We start from the raw sequence: 14,146 nt of genomic DNA on the forward strand, positions 1-14,146 counted from the left end.
ATTTTTCCAGAACTTAATTTTTAGAGCCAATGGAAAAATTAACACCAATTTCCTATGAATTATAATCACATTCTCAATAGAATTATACCATGTTTCTGTTTTAAAATTACTTTGGATGTTCAAAAAATAAAGAATGAATCAATGATTAGCTACAGAACTTCCAAATTAGAATTATCCTTAAAGATGGTGTGACCCACAACATCATAGGTTGAATAACATCTTCATATATCATCCTTTTCAAGGTCTTTCTGGTTTTTGTTCCTCTGCTTTAATCATGATTTTTCCTTTCTGTCTTCTACAAATTGTATAATTATGTGTTCTTCATTTTCAGATATTGTTGATGATACTGAATAGTAGAGAAGATGAGGAATACTTTTAGTGATTATTTTTTCTAATATATGATCATTATTCTTCACTTTGTCTACAAAGGTTATATGAAAGTCCTTCATAACAGAGATCAAGGAAATTTGGAGGCACATGAGAGCATTATATAAATTTAAAAAATTTAAAAAGTCAACAAATATAAAAATCATTTTGCTTCCCTTCATGTCAAACAAGTCTAATAGATCCTACCTTTTGGGGAGGGTGAGTTGAAAAATAGGACTCTACATTGGTTCTTCTAAACTACTTCTGTTCCTCTTTAGACACCATTTTCCTTCGTACTCACAAACACCCAATGCATTATTCATTTTGTAGAAAATAGAAGATAACATAAAATCAGGTTTATGTCTTCTTCATTTCTGTAGCATCACAATAACAACCTTGAGGCATGATCAATGTAGATAATTATGGCTGTTTTTGTTGTATAACTAACAATATTCAATGACAAAAATCAGTGAGAATGTCTACGATTTGCACTCCTTGGGCTCTATGTGTTAATTTCAGTGACTGTGGACATTGTAGGACCTTGATGTCTATAAGAACTTGTCAGGTCAATCACTGGTGAAGAAATGAGGAGTGATTATCCATTATTTCAGAGGATTAGCTATGTGATTTCTAATCATTTTCATTGTTCAGGAACTAAATTATTTTCTAAAAGTCTCTTTCCCCCTGGATTGGATTTATATATTGAAATACAAACATGTTTTACTTTTTTATACAATCATTCATTCCTAAATTTCAGTGAAAAGAAAAGGACATCATGTTTGAGTTTTAGGATCCAGATTTATTTCATTATAGCATTCAAAAATACAAAAGAATTTATGTATATAGATTTATTTTCACTGGTGATTTAAACATGAGTACAAATTTGATACAGGATATTTTGTTATAAATATCTAATAGTCTTATAATAATGAGGTTTACTTCAGAGAAAGTCAGTAATAGAACAATTAAATATTAATGTCCTTCTTTGAGTCTTTATTTATTTTCTAAACATCTCCATTTGTATACTTTGGATAAAACCAAAACAAACCAAAAATATGTACTTCCAAAGCACATACTTATTTCAAAGTTTACAAATACTGTATGTACTTGACATTTTATCACATTCACCTCTAGAGTATAAAATTATTGTTTATTTTTAAATGGAAGATATATTCATGATCAAGGCACAGTTAGTTAATCTGTGTGTGTGTGTGTGTGTGTGTGTGTGTGTGTGTGTATGTGTGTTACAACAAAGCAGCTTATTTGTGATCGGTGTTAGAGATTCTATACATCCTTCACAAATTTAATTTTACATAATCTGATACTCTATTAAAACTTAAACTTTGAACTGCTAGAAATTGTATTTCCATAGAACAGATGGGCAGATATAAAGCATTTTCCAGAAATGAGGTACAATTTCACAAACTGATTTCTCTTTTTTTGTTTGTTTGTTTGTTTTCAAGTTTTAAGGAACTAAATTTGTATTTGTTAAAATTAAAAAAGTAGGAAAGATGTTCTTTACAAATAATTGTAATCGAATGTGTATCCCAAGCAGAAAAGCAGGATAAAAAGGCTTTTCCTCTAACATTCCATATCGTACTATATTTGTGTTCAATAGGAATGAGCTTCTGTTATTTAATAAAAGAGTGAATTGTGGGTGGGGCTGCGGTTGTAGCTCAGTGTTAGAATGTTTGCCTAGCCCATGTGAGGCATTGGTTTCGATCCTCAGTACTACATAAAAATAAATTAAAAATAAAATAAAGGTATTATGTCCATCTACAACTAAAAAAATATTTTAAAATTAAAAAAGAATGAGTAGTGGGGAATAGATATGTTAGGAATTTCATAATGGGTTATTTTTATTTAACCTTTACTTGGTTATCAGATCAGACCCAAGGAATTGAGGTCTTTGGTGTAGACTATAAAAACTTTTTTTTTTTTAATTTGGTAGGACAGATAAGTTATCTGTTCTTTTATTTTACATACATGTAAATCTTTGTTAGTCAAAATTTACAGTTAAATATAATTTTACCTAAATTTATTAAAAATTACCATTTTACATTTTTACTTTTCTGCTAATTCTCCAGGAAAGGAGAAATGAAACTAGTAGTTTTTACAGACTAAAATTTCTGCTTGTCTTTTTATCTCGATGATCATTGAATTCCTAGTAGGTAGTTTAAAAATAATGAATAATATGATTTAAGAACTGGATATCACAAAACTATCATCACAGATTTGCATTTTAAAATTATATCAATAAAATAATTTATTAGTATGCTATTAATTTGTCCTAATTTATCCCAACAGCTTCCTCTACCAAGACAACATATATCAGCTACAGCAATCATTCAATCTGAAACAGGGAAATGACAATCTGAAGAAATATGGTATGTGATCTTAAACAATGAACATGAGACCACAAAGACTAACTCCTGGAGATCTCCATAGACTACAACCAATCAAATCAATATTCAGTCTAGTAAGGAACAAAAATTAGCCATGAGCCAAAAGTATCAATAACAGGGAATGAAGAACCCCGCTTTATAAAACACAACCAATGAGTGTCAAACTAAAGTATTGCTTCCTCATGAGAAGTTAAAAAAAATCACAAAAGGAAAACTAATGTTAGCTTGTGAAAAAAATATGCTGTTGAAATAAACCATGTCTGATGTTATTCTTGTAAGTATTTTTCTGTGATTGTGAGAACTCCCGTTCCTGTCCCTCATTGTTCAACTTGTATAAGATGAGTCTGTTTCTTGTAATGGCTGACCGGATTGAAGCCCTGGGTTGTGCTAAAAAATAAATGCAATGATTGACGCATGCAATTTTTTATACAAATAATTTATTTCTAATAATAAAGGAATGTTTTGCAAATGTTGAGAGTTGTTTCGTTCCAGTTTTAAAGCTAAGGCAAGCTCTTCTTTCCAGTTGGCACTTCTATTGGTATTTAGCCCCTTCCTGGTGTCCAAGGAATTGCCATTTCCTGAAAGAATGTGTTTTTGTATGTTTGTATATATATATGGGGAAAATTGTCTTTTATTTCTAGTTGAAAAGAAATTGCTTGTGTAAGATTTTGTGAATATTTCCAGATTTCTGTGATAGCTTTTCATAGTAACTGCTTCTTTTATGAAGAATCAAGTAATAGCTTGAGGTAAATTGCTTCAAGTTATTATAATTAACAAATGATGAGTTAAATTTTCCTTCACAGAATCTGATATGAAAAATTCCCACGTAGAAGTATATCAAAGCATCACGGAAATTCTACATTACATTTCTAATTCAAAGCTTCTGCATAGTGAAATGCTCCCTGGTATGTGGTGTTAACCTTTTCTCACCTGGGCTTGGTAGTTGCTGAAATCAGTGAAGTAATGGGCCTTACCAAGTGCATTTTCTGAAGCACGGAATTAGCATATTTATTCCCTTGGCATCACTAAAGAAACCACAGTTCAAGTAACATGTCAATGCTTTCTTATTTTCCAAATGAAAACATTCATTGGTTCATAGAACAGTATCATTAAAGAGAGAGAAAACAGGGAGCCTGTCTCATACTAATAAACTGTGCCAGGATAGATAAAAGGAGCCTGTTAATGGCTCTCAAATCTGTTACCATTTTTGTCATGGGCTCCTCTATTCCATACAATCCCAGTCATCCATCAAATCAATGGGTCTCTACAATCATTTTGTTAGTAAATGTTCTCTCTGCTGAGTTAGCTTGGATGGCTCATTGCACCTCTTATAGATATAAAGAGCTATCTGTGCTCTGTAGCTTCAACCCAGATATTAACAGTCACTTTATTTAATAGAGATGGTTGAAATAGCGTAGCACAGGTGCCTTCCACATATAACCACATGTCCTAGATACCTAGGAAGACATACTGCAACAGGTAGAAGGAAATGAGTATTAATTGACCTTTTATTGAGTTTCTCCTAATAGTATTTATTCTTTTAGATAATATTTAAATCAAAGAATAGAGGTGTCATTTTCATGTCCTCAGATAATCTGAATTACTGATAATACAATCTTGTAATCAGAATCCTAAACCCACCTCTAGGTGTGCCTTTCTAAAAAAGACCTAGACTAAGCAAAATAAACTGCATATTTATTGTACCATGTAGTTCAGTACCAATAGCCATACCAAGAAATAATTAAAATCATAATTTTAACTTTTAAATTGACAATTTTCTTCTTATTAGAGATTATTGGTAGTTTATAAAATATTTTGACCTGATTTTAAGTATCCATGTGTTTGGGTGATAAAACTGATTGAATTTTACAAGCCTTGCATTTCATTCTGAAAACAAAACTCAAGTATATTTTTATGTATTAATTGACTCTAATCAGGATAAGTAGGTGTAACAGGGTTAATATGAGAGCAAAGCTAGCTCTCAGGCCAATTTTGGGTTGTTGTTGTTGTTGTTATTATTATTATTATTATTATTATTAAAATTTAAGATTTTAGGAAAAAGAATAAAATACCAAGCATGATTTGTGATATTTCAAACTTGTTCTTCCTATTACAAACTTACCAATGGGTTGTTTTTCCCAAATATTTTTTATAAATAAATTGAACTTGTTTGGCGTTATACAAAATCTTATTTAACTCATATAACAGAATTGAATGATAGCTCTTGTGGATTTGCGTAAGTCAATCATCCTTTATAATATTGTCTCAGAGGGAAACTCTGCTGATGAAACCATCACCCTCCCCAGGAAGTGGGAGGAATCTTCCTCAGCCTCTTTATAGCAGGAGCTGAAGAATTCTCTCCTCCACTGTGGCTATTTTCTCAGGGATTTTGCGGAGGGCTCAGGGAGGTAGTCAAATAGGCTGTGACAATGGTGGCATCCTGTGAGAAGGATTTTAGCAAATGCTGGGTGGTGGTTCATAAGTCCTGTGCTTTAAAATGAACTGCCTGTGTTGTATAGATAAGCAAATGCAAAGTTGCACAAAAAATATAATATTATATTCTGTAGAATTGACCTTGTGTTTTATTCTGGACAAGAAATGTCGCATCTAATCTCAGCATGCCAGAGGGAATGCTAAAAATGTAGCCTAAGGTAATATTCAGCAAATGTCACTTGTAGACAATGAGAGATGTATTAGTGTGACCTTGGGCCAAATCAGATCTCAGTGTTTAAAAAAAAATTAGCTGATAATTGTTAATACTTAAAGTTGTCTACATTGATGATTGTTGATCTTTAAAATACTATTTTTTTAATTTTTAAGCAAAACTCATAAATTTAAACTTGAGGATGACCATTGGAATATGAATAGAAACTGAAAGATTAATTAAATTATTTTTAGTACTTAACAGAATTTTTTATGGAGAATTTGAAACATTATCTTACTTTTAAAATTTAAACTATCATATTAAAAAGAATCTAGGAACAAAAGTATTGTCATTTATTTCTTTCCCTTTTAAATCAATATTCTACATTATTTACCAATACTTCTTAACAATCTAGAAATAATATTGCTGATTTTCTAAACTGTGTTAATCAGCATTGATATTTAATTCAGCCAGCAAGTAGAAGAAATGGTACTTTTACAATTATGTAATCACACCAATTTGTATAATTTTGTTGTTTTTATTATCAATATATTCATCTGTCTTTTAAAAAGAAGTAGTCAAAAGGATTAACTGCATGAAAAGAGTGAAAAAATACCAAATTTTGTAAAAGCACACCTCATAATCACTAGAAATGTTTCTTTTTGATTTTATGGTTCTCATTTAATGAATATAAGACTAATGAAGAAAAATTGGACCACAGTTCTTAGAATCTTAAGGAGAAATTATTATGTCAATGAATTCTCAGAAACTTACTGACTGCTTGATAGTGTCATATTTCAGGAGTAATGAGAAAAATAGTATATAACTTAATTTTCTATGGTGTTCTAAAAATGTTTTTATAGCATAATCACTAATGGTATTGTAACTTTCAGGCCCATTATTTTCTCTTCAACTAACCTTCGTAGGATTTTCATAGTGCCCTTTTCTCTCTGTTAAACTCAGTTTATCAGTGTAAAGTCCTATATCACATTTAGACATGAGAATTTGCATTCAAACTGATAAAGGATGGAGAAAAACAATTTTTGCCTATTAAATTTTTTCCTATTTGCCTGCTATTTAAGTGAATTAGATATAGCTAACTTTGACAAATAACTTGTTTCAAAGTTATAATGTGCCAAGTGTGGACTGAGACCTATGAAAAGCTAGGAATGGAGCATGAAAAGACGCAGAAGGGAGGTGGAGATGTTCTGATTTTGAAAAACTGGAGAGCTAGTGATCAGTGTAAGGATTCAGGTTGTGAAGGCGTAAGAATCTAATGAATTAAGTCCCATTAAGTAAATTCACCAGATCATGGCATGGTTTTGAGGGTCAATGAAAAATACTAGAGTATTAAAGTATAATTTCAAAAACGATAAAATAACTTTCATAACAAAGGTAAAATGAACAATTTGAGTATTTCACTCAACTCAGTAACTAACAAGGGAACTAAAAAATGTTAGAACTAGTTTGAAGAACATTCGAGAAGTAGTAATTTATGTGCATTGTATATAAATAAATATTGGTATAAATCACAGGATTAGATTCAAGATTGCTTTTGTGTCTTGAAATATGAAAAATCATAATCATTAAGGTTATCCCACTGGACAGACCTTATTCAAATTTCTACTGGATAAAACTATATTAATTAACCCATATCTTTTGAGTTACATAGTAGCTGCACTGAGAGAAATTCATATTCAGCCATATCTTAAAAGAACACCATTGGTATAATTTGCCTGTTTTCACATTTTGGCTAATTTCTCTGATAACAGTGATATTTCAGGGGCTAGGGTTATGGCTCAGCAGTAGAGTGCTTGCCTTGCACGTGCAAGGCCCTGGGTTCAATCCTTAGCACCACATAAAAATAAATAAAATTATTAAAAAAGTGAAATTTCATTATTTTTCTCTCATAATTATAAGCATTAATTAGAAATATCTGAAATAAAGATCATAAACATACCTGAAAATTCTATGAAGATATCTCAAGTTAATAATGGAGGGGCTCTGGGATGTGACTATTTTAATTATTCTTTTCCAACTCAACTCCATTTCTATGTCAAAAGCAGAATTGTGTAAGATGATGTGAAGAGTAAAATGCATAGTTGCCTTCAGATTACAGATTGCTATCTGGCAGTTTCACAAATAATCTGTGGAAGAAAATGTGACTTCTTTCTTTTGTCCCCAGAGTACTATCATTTATAGGGACATTTTTCCTCTCCCTTTTTGTAGTCTGTCGCCCTAAAGGGGGAATCAGCTTTTCAAGAGTGTTCCTGAAGATGATGAACACTGGATGTTTTATCCTGTGCCCATGAGTTCTTTCTATTGACTGTTTACCCTCCCCTTCCCACAAAGCCTTCTCTGGGATCTTGCCTCTTGGCACCTTGCAGGCAGAGAAAGAGAGAATGAAGGAAGCCTTCCAAAGCAAAGGTGGGAGATGAAACAGGTATGGTAAAAAGGCTCAGCTTTTCCACAAACATTCTGGAATTTAATAAGCCCTTGTATCCCTCACTTCTGTCTGGTAACTTTGGCCCTGCAGAGCAGGGGAATTGTGAGTGCAGGCTTATGTGCTCTCTTCTTACATGGAACCCATATTTTAAATGGAGCACTAGCAACTCTGGAGCTCAATGGTCTCTTGGAGGATCTTTACTATTGTCCTGGAAGAAGGAATGAGAAGAAGCCTGATGTGACAAAAGTATAAAGAAGACAAAATCTGGTTTTTTACTTATTTCTGTTTTTTTTTCTCTCATGATGCTCTCCAACTTCATCATACCTCTTGCCTATGTCACCCAAGTGACCAATATTCTCAGTGTACTCAGAGATCCCCTTTCCTACCTTCCATCTTCTGACTCACTAGTACTTTCCTCTGTTCCAATAACTCAACCACAGATAACTTTCCTATGCAAAACATTTTTTCTTCCCAAGATACACATATATCATGAAGAGGCATATCAAAGGCCCCTAGGGAAGCTGCTGCAGCTGGATTTTAAATAATAAACCAAATAATTGAACTGGTTTCATCATCATTTTATTCAGCAACCATTGAGTTGCAGACATTATACAGGTGCTGAGACTTAACAATAAGCAAATAAAGAGTCTCTGCCTTGTAGTATTTATATTTCTGTAGAAGAAAAAAGCAAATTAGATAAATATATACATATAAGAGGTGGTAGATGGTAAAAAGTGCTGAGGAAAAAAAATAGGGAAAGTGGATAGGAAATATGTTAAGAAATTGTGACATGAAGGGAGTTGAAATTTTGGTTAAGATGGCCAAGGAAGATGACATGTGAGTAAGGCTTTAAAAATATGAGGGGTTGATTTGTGTAATGCCAGAGGAAGAGAATTTCAGGCAGGGAGAAAAGCAAGGAGACATGTACTGAGAAAAGAGCTTGTCTAGACCAGGGGAAGGGGAATGGGAGAGGATAAGATTTTGTAGGGGCTCTTAGGTCATTGAAAGACCTTTAACTTTTACCCTTAGGGATGAAGACCTGTTACAAGGATTTAAGCTAAGAAATGATGTAATGATTCTTGAATTTTCTTTCCAATTTCTATAACAAGATGAGTTTATCCTCAAGGAGGCAATGGCAGAAGCACAGGCTTCCAGTCGAAAACTCGTCAGTGGTCTAGGTTGGAAATGATTCTGATTTGAACTAAGTAAGCCAGTGGCAATGAGTGAAGTGATTGAACTGTGTAAATTTTGGCCAAAGATATTACTGATTTGCTGATGGATTAGAAATGCACTGAGAGAGAAGGAAGATTTCAGGACTTTTGATCTGAGTAACTGGGGTGGACTATAAGCAGAATGAATTCAGGGCAATAGAATTCATACTAAAGGATGAATGTCTAATATCTTTTCACACTTATGCTCTTTTCATTTGTATTTTTAAGATAAATCATTCATTCGAATTTATTCTGAAATCCTGGGACAAATTTTGGGGCAAAAACAAACAAACAACAACAACAACAAAAAAAAAAAAACATGAAGGCAAGCATTTGTTCCCTCTGAGATATTTTTATCAGGATCTTGGATCACATTCCTAGTGACTAGACCATTCCCTCTATGCTCAACCCTCAGTCTCTCTCAGGCTAAATTCTGAGCTGATTTTTTTTCTTTCATCTTAACTTATGTCTGTAACATTTATCTACCTCCTGATTCCTATCTCCATTCTTTTGTGATTATCCATATACTTGTTTTATTACTGTTGTAGTTGTTATTATCATTGTGCCATTGTTTTTTTCTGAAGTGCCTGAATCTTTGGATCAAATTTAATTTCAAAATTTCTGTTTTCTTAACTTCTGAGTTGTTCAAAAGTGAATGGTGCTCCTCAGAATCTACCCTGGGAAAATTATCCCTTATCCTCAATCCTTTATTCTAATCAAGATTCTTTCTTTGTCATCTACTGGAAAGGTCAACTGTTTTTCAAGGAGCAGCTCTGCTTGTAACATAGAATAAATAAGTAAAGGGGAGATTGCCTGAGGTCCCAAATATTCAGAGGCAACAGGAATATACTATTTTAGTTACTACGTTGTCTTCTTGTATAAAAGTTTTCTATATTTCAAGGGCTTACTTTTTAAAAAAATCTATATTTCATTCATTTAATCATTCACTGTTTCTTACAAAAAGAGCAATGTGAAAGATTATGTACTAATTCTTTCATCTGAATAAGGATACAAAGAGCTTACTAATTGGAAAGGATGATAAGACATCTGATAATAACATTTGCATATTAATGATATAGACCAGAATGATAGCTAAGATCATAAGACACTTATTATATTCAGACACCTTGTTAAGTACTATAGTGGACTAAATCTTACAGGACCCTTGTGGAGAAGGTGCTATTCTTTACCTTTTTCATAGATGATGAGATGGAGGCAAAGATTGATTAGCTAACTTGATTGGAGTTCAGAGAGCATATAGGCACAGAGCTGCAGTACGAGACAGCATGTGTCAACCAAGAGTCAGGACAAAATGTTATGAGAACCAGATCATACTCAGCTAGGAAAATTATGCACAGATATGTGAAAGAAGTTCCTGGAATTCTTTGATTTTATTTTTGATATCCATGTGCCACACATTACAATGTTTCTAGAAGAGTAATTCAACTTTTCTTAGCTTTGGGAAATATTTTAATTTTTATTCCATTGTCCCTAATGTGAAGGTTTTAAGAGATGCCAAGCACATCGCAAGATGAGATCACATGCAGACCTTTTCCCTTATAGTCATAATTTTTTTATACCACATTTGAAATTTTCCAAGTAATCAAAGAAATCAGAAAAACTGACAAGGCTACTTGAAGCACCTGAGGGTCATATTTACAACTTAGTCTTAAGTACACAAAAGTTAAGCTTGTTATATTGTTTGCTATATTTAGGGTAACTTTATTCAGAAGTTCAACCAACTTATTTGTAAATGTGCTATTACCATGCCGTAGGATGGCAAGCTATGATTATTTTACACAAGAGTATTTTGTCATGCAACTTTTGCATGAAAGAGTTCATGAGATACAGCTCATTATTATGATGATGTTTTCCACACAGAAATATTGGGTCCAATGATTATTAAGCTCAATATCAAATCATCCACTAGAATAGAACCTACAATCCACCAGGCAAGGCTAATACCCTTCTTCTAGATCACATTGACTTCATCCATTGCCCTTTAGTCTTGAACAGTTATTCCCTAATGAATATTTGTTGGACTCACAACCTTAATATTGTTCTTAATAAAAGCTGTCTGCATTGCTGAAGTATATCACAATGTAAACACGTGGAAGAGAGTAAAAAGAAAATAAAAACAAGAAGAATAGGCAGTGATCTTGTGGCATTTTTCTGGCACTTAAAAATCTTCTAGGCTACAAGGGAGGGAAAGGTGTTTAGATATACTCTACTGACACTCACCTTTATTGCTACTATACTGGATCCAGCTATCAACTGGTGAAAAGATTTTCAAGATGCTTTAAAGTTGTGTAAGTCTGGGTCCTATCCAGTCATCTCCCCTCTACACAAACACACACACACACACACACACACACACGATTTTTAAGGAGCAAAAACTAGACTCAGTTTTTCATTTTGTTATAAACCATTCACATCTTGTAGTTGGGATTTTAGAACATGCATCAGCAAAGATTGTGAATCTGAAATAGATGTTTAATGGGGCCCTGAGGCTCCTGGACAATCATAATAGTCCATAATGATTTTATGGACTGGGTTAGTGAACCAGAACACAGAAAGGTTTATGTGTTAGGCCTTAACAATTATGAAGAAGATATAGTAACCTATTGTAGCAAAAACCACCTTTCAGAAAATACCTGAATACTAATTTACACAGTAGGGATTTTTAACTAACAGCAGTAGCTGTCTCCCATTGAGGAGTTTACCAATAAGCAAAGAATTTGGCTGCTTCAATGTATTTAATTTCTAAATATATTTATTGTATAGCATTCAAATACAATTATCATATTTATGGGTTTCATTCTGCATACATAACATAAAAGCAGTATTTAATATGAATAATAAAGAGAAACTGTCCTCTTAGTGTATTCCTTATTGCTGTCAGCTTTAGAAATTTGCAAGTATGTTAAAATATATTTTAACTTAATTTTCCCCATTAATACATGATAATGATTCTTTCTTTCAGTCATTATATGTTCTGAGGTTAGCATTAAAATCAAGGATGAAATGACTCATGCTGAATTAAGCTAAATAAATATTTAAAATCACTTTTGAACATGCAGTAATGACAAAGTTCAGCCATACCATGGACTTGGAATATTTAATGGAGGCATTTTGTTTAAAGGTTGTGCACAGGTCACTTGCATCCCTACATACTAATTTTGTAAAACTTTTCATATGTGGATAATATTCATTTACAATTGCAGAGATTACAGATACTTCTTTTCAATGGAACATTTAGCAGCAAATATTCATGGTATGTTCTATAATTGTCCAATTTTTAAGGTTTAATTTTGCCACAAGTATGGTATAGCCTCTTCACCTACTTAGCTGACTAGCACCATATTTTGAAGCATAAAATACGCAGTCAATAAATATCAATATGTGGTGATGATTATCTGAAGTATGAGAAACCAATGTAAATATAAGAGAGCAAGTCAATTTACAAGACAGGTAAAAAGCAGGCAGCTTAGTTCTCTTGCTTCTCGACTAAACAAATACGTTTTCATTTCACCTTGCTCACTGTCATAGAAGGACCAAAACAATTAGACCATTTCAATAATTTATAAATCCGTTAAGTCTAAAATTAGTTCAAAATAAAAAGTCTTTAAAACAATCTGTAAATTTACTTCTTGTCTTCTATGATTAGTACACTCTGATCCCAACAGGTTGCCATGAGCATAAAATAGGACACACACATGTCATAAACCACATAAAATGGAACACTTTAAAGATGTTTTTCATTCTGTATTTGTCCAAGAGTCATCTGAACATCAGGAACAATATCAGGAATAATAAGCATATAGGTTTTAAATGTAGATCATGAATTCCTACTAAGTTTGACCTAATGAATTAGAATTTCAGGTGTAGGATTTGGGAATCTACATTCTTTATGTTAGTTCCTGTGTGAGTCTGGTACTCCAGAAGTTTAAGAACAGCTGTTTTGGAAGAATGAGTTGGAGGAACTTGATCCTAAAAATATGTTCCATGAAATAGAGCACCCATGATATTGAGTATTCATGCTCAGTATTCATGACTTGAGCATTCTGAGTGTCAAATTGTGCTGTTTTCTAGACCTACTTCCATCAGTTCTTTTTACTGCATTATAATTACTTATAAGTATGTGAATACTTTATCTGATTGAAATTAAAGAGTTTTAGATGGCTAACACCATTTATAGTTCCTATATAAAGACTCTATATTGCTTTTCCTTTAATCTAAATGAAAAGTCTTTATCATGTATTAGGAATTTGCCTTTCTTTATTTAATAAATTGTAAGGTGAACATTACTACTCCACAGTTTGGTAAACTTGTAAAGACTTCCTCTATGCTACTGTCCTCCCTCCTTTTCTCACTCCCTATCAGTAGAATTTTATTTAAATATGCACACACATTATTCGTGTGTGCATATTTAAATAAAAGTTAAATATGTTGGTCATGTCATTGAAACAAGGGACAAAAATTTAATATGGGAATAAACAAGGGAATAATAATAACAAGGGAAAAAATTTAAATATGTTGGTCATGCCATTGAAACAAGGGACAAAAATGAAGTCATCATTTACCATGTCATGGTTCCTCAGGAATAAGGCTAGCATGCAAAATCTTTGAAATTCTATCTGTGATAACAGTAATATATAGTAAGTCTACTTTATGAAGAATACACATTATTCTTCAAGAATTCTTCAAATGTTGACTTGCATGCACACCTAGGCTTAATGTCATTTCTCTTCTTGGTCCATATTCTTTACTCCTGTTACCAAGATTTTTTTCTCTTTCTTCTTCTTTTTTTTAATAGTCTATGGAATGCATTTTTGCATAAATAAAAAAAATACTTACATATTCATGATGTGTGTTTTTTCAGCACTTTGCCTCTGCCATGGACTGAAGGTTATTGAGGCAACATAATATCTATTGAGGAGTAAGACTCAATAAACCCTCTTTTAATTTAGGATGGCATGATTGAATAACACACTTTGAAGATAATGGAACTCGTTCAGCATTAAAATAAGTATAGTGCATAGACATGAGAGCAATAATGTGTCACCTTCTATAG

General features: G+C 32.5%; 1 protein-coding gene across 2 annotated transcripts in view; it reads left to right on the forward strand.

Moving 5' to 3' along the window:
• The window catches only part of GRM8 (glutamate metabotropic receptor 8), a 765,391-nt gene extending 762,222 nt beyond the window's left edge, over positions 1-3,169 (forward strand). For both annotated transcript variants that reach the window (XM_081288466.1, XM_081288467.1), the window contains one exon: positions 2,674-3,169. In XM_081288466.1, the coding sequence (XP_081144592.1) occupies positions 2,674-2,723 (50 nt within the window). In that variant the 3' untranslated portion in view covers positions 2,724-3,169. The remainder of the gene's footprint in view (positions 1-2,673) is intronic.
• The last annotated feature ends 10,977 nt before the right edge of the window (positions 3,170-14,146 follow it).

This window comes from Spermophilus citellus (genome assembly GCF_964194105.1).
Source record: "Spermophilus citellus genome assembly, chromosome: 3".
NCBI classification, from domain to species: Eukaryota; Metazoa; Chordata; class Mammalia; order Rodentia; family Sciuridae; genus Spermophilus; species Spermophilus citellus.